The sequence below is a fragment of the Homarus americanus genome, unplaced genomic scaffold (assembly GCF_018991925.1).
Source record: "Homarus americanus isolate GMGI-L3 unplaced genomic scaffold, GMGI_Hamer_2.0 scaffold20465, whole genome shotgun sequence".
Lineage (NCBI taxonomy): Eukaryota > Metazoa > Arthropoda > Malacostraca > Decapoda > Nephropidae > Homarus > Homarus americanus.
Window position 1 is genome coordinate 8,208,425 of NW_024756914.1, and position 5,742 is coordinate 8,214,166.

A 5,742-nucleotide genomic window follows, 5' to 3' on the forward strand; every position below is an offset into this window, starting at 1 on the left:
CCAAATCCAGTATATTAGCCTACCCGGACACAGGTGAGTTCACTCTGTGAAGAAGAGTGAAGAGTAGAATCATCAGCGTAAGAATGGATAGAATTAGTTGTAGTGTGAAGTAAATCATTGATAAAAAGAAGGAAGAGAGTAGGTGAAAGAACAGAACCCTGTGGGACACCACTATTGGTAGAGAAAGAGCGAGAGATCGATCCCTCGAAAACAACTGCCATGGATCAGTTCTTAAGGAAGCTAGAAATTTGAGAACAAAGTGGGGGAGAGAAACCATAAGAGGGAAGTTTAGAAAGCAAAGACTTGTGCCATACCCTGTCAAATGCTTTGGAGATGTCGAGGGCCACGACGAAAGTTTCCCCATAATCCCAAAGAGAGGATGACCAAAGATGGGTGCAGTAGGAGAGCACAGCACCAGTAGATCTCGCCTGGCGAAAGCCATATTGGTGATCCGACAAAAGAGAATGGCGTTCAAGGTGACGGAGAAAATGGGAGTTCAAGATAGTTTTGAAAATCTTAGAGAGGGATGAAGTTAGGGCAATGGGGCGATAGTAAGAGGGATTAGAATGGTCACCCTTCTTCGGGATGGGCTGAACCAAGGCATGCTTCCAAGAAGAAGGAAAAGTTTGGGTTTTGAGGCAGAGGCGAAAGAGGCGAGCAAGCACAGGGGCCAGAGCTTCAGCACACTCCCTCAGAACACGAGGGGGTATTCCGTCCGGTCCATGCGCCTTCCCATTCAACCTGGATAACACACCGGCATCCCTGCGAGTGGAGATTATAGGAAAGTGCATAGGTTCAGTAGGAGGAGCAGGGGTAGGAGGGATAAAGTGGGAATTGTCTAAGGTGGAATTAGAGGAGAATAAGGTGCCAAAGAGATTGGCTTTGTCTGTACACTGATACCGATCGTCGGTAATTCGATGGCACTTGTGATATATCTATTGCTTCTGTACATACGACCCTGGCCGCTGGGAACCAGCTGTGGAAGTTGGGTAAGCAGTGAAAGGAGGGTCGTAACACTGGTGTCAGGAGTGGGATAGCCTAGCAGTGAGATATTAGGCAAGATGAAAGGTGAAGGTGTCTAGACCTGAAACCAGGCCAACCAAGAGGAGATTTCCATGGGTGATCTGATGTAATTCTTACACGTATAACGAGAAGAGCAAAAACAATTACTGCAAGAACAACGAGAAGAGCAGAAACATGAAAATGTGCAACTGCAAGTGAAATTTCAGGAACAACTGCGGGAACAGGGAGAAGAACAACAGCAACATCTGCATTTGATACAGGAAGAGATCGACAAGAACATTCATGAACGGGATGAGGTTCTACAAGCGATGTGTAACAGATGGAATGGTGTATTTTTTGAGGTGCAAGTTAAAGTGGGTGAAAATTTGAAAAAGTACAAACAAAAAGTGACGAGTGAGATGATATGGGTACGTGGAGAGCTAAAGAAAGTCAGTAGCAGGATGGAAGTGCTGGAGAATTGTCTAACAGCAGGGTAACAGCCAAGATCTGGTGACCCCTATAATTGTCACGGTGTGCGTGAAACATCATTTGTGCACACTCCGAGTGGAATGAAAAGTGTTGAAAAATCTGGAAAATACGATGAGCGTGTGGAAAAGGGAAGTGCTGAGCTGTATTACAGATCAACTGAGTTCAGACCCCAAGCTACGTCAAGTGAAGTAGTGAACTACCCAAGAGAGCCAGTGAAGGAGAAACCACAGAAATTTGATGGCAAGGTCTCATGGGAAGCAAACCAAGCACAGTTTGAGTTACTAGTGGAACAAAACGGGTGAGACGACAAGCAGTGTGCAGTACAATTAGCAACGAGTCTTAAGGGACGGCTAATAGAGGTTCTCTGCCAGTTGACAGGACCAGAGTTATATGTCACTGGTAAAGGTGCTGGAACGAAGGCATGGAACCAAGCACCAAAATGGGGTTTACAGGGCCAGATTCCGTACTCGTACCCGTAATCGAGGTGAAACATTGCAAGAGCTTCCTCAAAACCTGGAAAGTATGTCTCATAGGGCGTACCCTGGAGCATCACCTGATCTGTTAGCCGTGTTGTTGAGGGACCAGTTTGTGGACGCATTGGACAGCACGCAGGTCAAGATTCAGGTGAAGCTGTCCCAACCGGTAACTCTACAGGAAGCTTTGGCTAGGGCCCTGGAGTTTGAATCTTATGTGACGTCAAGTTTACCAAACTGCAGGACGGAGTCTAGGTCTGTGTTTAAAGCACGTAGGGGTCAGGTACAAGAGACAGAGATTTAAAGGAACCTGCTGGTATTGTGAGATGATTGGGCACAAACAGGAGAACTGTTACAAGCGGAAACAGGGAGAAGAGAAAATGTTGGACGTGTTTAGAAGATGGACACTTCAAGATTAGTGCCCACAGAATTCCAAGAGAGGAAAAGCAGAGCAGTCCACTAAGACGGGGAACTAGAGATGGCTGGTGCTGAGAGGTAACGACCAGCCTGTCTCACCAGAACCCCACTATTGACAAAATGCAACCGAGCCACTGTAAGCAGTGTCCAGGTTGAAGGTGAGATCGATGGTATAAGGTGTCCGTTGGTGATTGACACAACCTCTGAGCGGACGTTTGTGAGGCCGGACGTGGTTAGTCCTCTACAACTACCTGAGATGTCGCAGCAGCTGTGCGGGATAACTGAACAATGCGAGTACTGGACCTTGGCTCGATGCAGCTGGAAATCAAAGGAAAGTGGGTACCGTCGAGGGCTGTGAAGCCTACAAGTGCTAAGGTTACAGCTAAGCGGGCAGTAGTTATTCCTCCAAGATCGGAGGTGCGGTTGCCACGCAAGATGAACAGTGCCTTGCATACCTGCCTGGGAGTGGTGGAGACTGATTGACAGCATTGTAGCCAGATAAAGGTACTTCCCAAGAAGTGTAGTCGCACTACAGTGGAGGAGGATCCAGCCGTTGCTGGGGAAGGCCTTGAGAAGTTGCAGCTGGAAGACTAGTGGTTGAGTGGGAGACGATCTCTTGAGCAAGTCCTACGACTAAAAACTACTGGGCTCAGTAGGATGCTCTTCGGCTGAAGGATGGTCTGCTGCAGCGCCAGTGAGTGACTACCGATGGCCTCAACAGGTATTGGCAGACAGTACTTCCCCGGAAGATGAAGTCAGAGATCCTGAGAGAGATGCACAACAATCCAGCCAGTGGACATCTGGGAGTGAAGAAGAGCCTGAGTCGCCTTCGACAAAGGATTTACTGGTTTGGCATTCGTAAGGATGTAGAAGAATGGTGCCGTTCATGCGATGTCTGTTGCACCAAGAAGGGACCAAAGCTACACACGCATGCCCCACTACAGTTGTACCATGCAGGCGCACCAATGGCGAGGGTTGCAGTGGATATTGAAGGATCTCTGCCACTCCATGCAGGGGGCACAATTATGTTGTGGTATATCTCGACTTTAGCAAAGCCTTCGACAGAGTCCCCCACGAAAGACTATTAAGAAAAGTGGAGGCTCATGGCATTAAAGGAGATATTCTAAAATGGATTAGGGCGTGGTTACAGGACAGGAAACAGCGAGTGAGCATTAACGGCACTAAATTCGATTGAAGCAATGTCACTAGTGGAGTACCCCAAGGCTCAGTACTTGGACCATTAATATTTATTATATACATAAACGACATAGATATCTGCGTAGACAGCAACATATGTAAATTTGCTGATGACACTAAAATAGGGCGTGTAATTAAATCTGAAGAGGACTCCGCAAAACTAGAGGAAGAACTAAACAAATTTTTCTAATGGTCTGAAAAATGGCAGATGAAATTTAATGTGGACAAATGTAAAGTACTTAGTTTAGGAGATGTAAACAGAGAAACCAGATACCAGATGAACAACGATGTTATAGAGAAATCCGACTGCGAGAGAGATTTAGGAGTAATGATAAGTAGGAATCTTAAGCTATGTAAACAATGTGTATCTGCTCGAAACAAGAGTACTTGGGTTCATACAAAGGAGTGTTAGTTACAAGACTAGCGAGGTCATCCTAAAACTATATCTTGGGCTTGTGAGACCTCACTTGGATTACGCAGTTCAATTCTGGTCACCGTATAACAGAAAGGATATAGAATCTTTAGAAAGAATTCAGTGGGGAATGACAAGACTAATCCCGGACATTAGGAACCTTGAGTACAGAGACAGGTTGAAGCATCTTAATTTGCACTCCCTCGAGAGAAGTAGAGTGAGGGGCGATATGATAGAGGTGTATAAATGGAAGTCAGGGCTAAACAAAGGGGATATTACATAGGTGCCTAAACTATCCAACCAGGAGCGAACTCGTAACAATGGTTTTAAATTAGACAAATTTAAATTTTGGTGCGAAATGGGTAAACATTGGTTTGGAAATAGAGTAGTGGACGAGTGGAACAAGTTACCAAACATTATCATGAACTCGAATACGCTGGATAGCTTCAAACATAGGTTGTACGGATATATGAGCGATAGGGGTTGGGTTTCTCATGTTCTTATGTTCTGTGTGGCCATGGATTACTTCACTAAGTGTCCAGATGCTTATGCCATCCCAAATCAGGAAGCCACGACTGTTGCCAGTGTGCTGGTTGACCAGTTCTTCTGCCAGTTTGGTGTGCCACACGAGTTGCACTCGGACCAGGGCAGAAACTTTGGGGCACCTGTGTTCAGCGAGTGCTGTAAACTGTTGGGCATAAGGAAGACTAAGACCACTCCACTTCGTCCACAGTCAGATGGAATGGTAGAAAAGTTTAATTGGACCTTGGGAGAAGAACTGGCCAAGTACTGTGTTAAGGGGCAAACAGAATGGGACCAGAAGCTGCCTGCTCTGCTGATGGCGTACCGGTCGGCTGCCCACGAGTCAACTGGCTACACACCGGCAAAACTGATGCTGAGTCACGAACTGCGGCTGCCAGTGGACAGGAAGACCACCTGATGAAGAACTTCCTGAAGAAACCACCAATTATGCCAAAAGCTTCCAAGAAAGGTTGATGGAGGTCTACCACCAAGTTCGAGGTGCTCTGGGGTTCTCGGGTGAAGTGATAAGGCACAACCATGATATCAAAGCAAAATAAAGTCTGTTACAAAGACGGTGATAAGGTCTGGCTGTATAACCCTCTGCTGAAGAAGGGTCAGTCACCCAAGTTGCAGATCCATTGGAAGGTCCATACACTGTAGTGGAACGCGATTCATCTGTGACCTACCGGATCATGGGAAGAAGGAAGGCTCAGCCGAAAGTAGTCCACGCCAATCGTCTGTGGCAGTATCATGGGCCAGGGCAGTACACCTGGGAAGACTCTGGGGAGCAGTCACCTACCACCGACGAGGACCAGGCCGGAAATCCTGGAAGAAATCAGGACCGTACCGATCCAGGGAACCCGACCATGGACCAGGAAGAGGAGCACTGTTCCCTCTTAGTGGAATTGGGCGTGACAGAGGACCAATCTGAGGATGTGACTGAGGTTGCTGCGCCAAGGGAGGACTCTGAAGACATCCCAGTACGTCGGCGGCAGCAGCTGGTGAGGAGACCAACCAAGTTTCAGGATTATTATTTATATTGTGAATGGTTGTGTCAGAACAACAAGTATTAGGGAGGGGGTAGTGTTATACAGAGGCATAATTTGTAAATGAAGGAAATTGGAGACGAGTATTACTCCAAAATGACTTTGTTGAGACCACCTGACCATAATATATGTTATAAACTCACCCACACCTCCGCCAACGATCACTTCCAAGTACCGACAGGTC

General features: G+C 46.8%; 1 protein-coding gene across 1 annotated transcript in view; it reads left to right on the top strand.

Moving 5' to 3' along the window:
- Window positions 1-5,204: 5,204 nt before the first annotated feature.
- Window positions 5,205-5,742, top strand: part of LOC121857288 (serine/arginine repetitive matrix protein 2-like) — a 106,432-nt gene continuing 105,894 nt past the window's right edge. Inside the window, exon 1 of the mRNA XM_042353278.1 lies at window positions 5,205-5,513. Within this exon, the coding sequence (XP_042209212.1) occupies window positions 5,205-5,513 (309 nt within the window). The remainder of the gene's footprint in view (window positions 5,514-5,742) is intronic.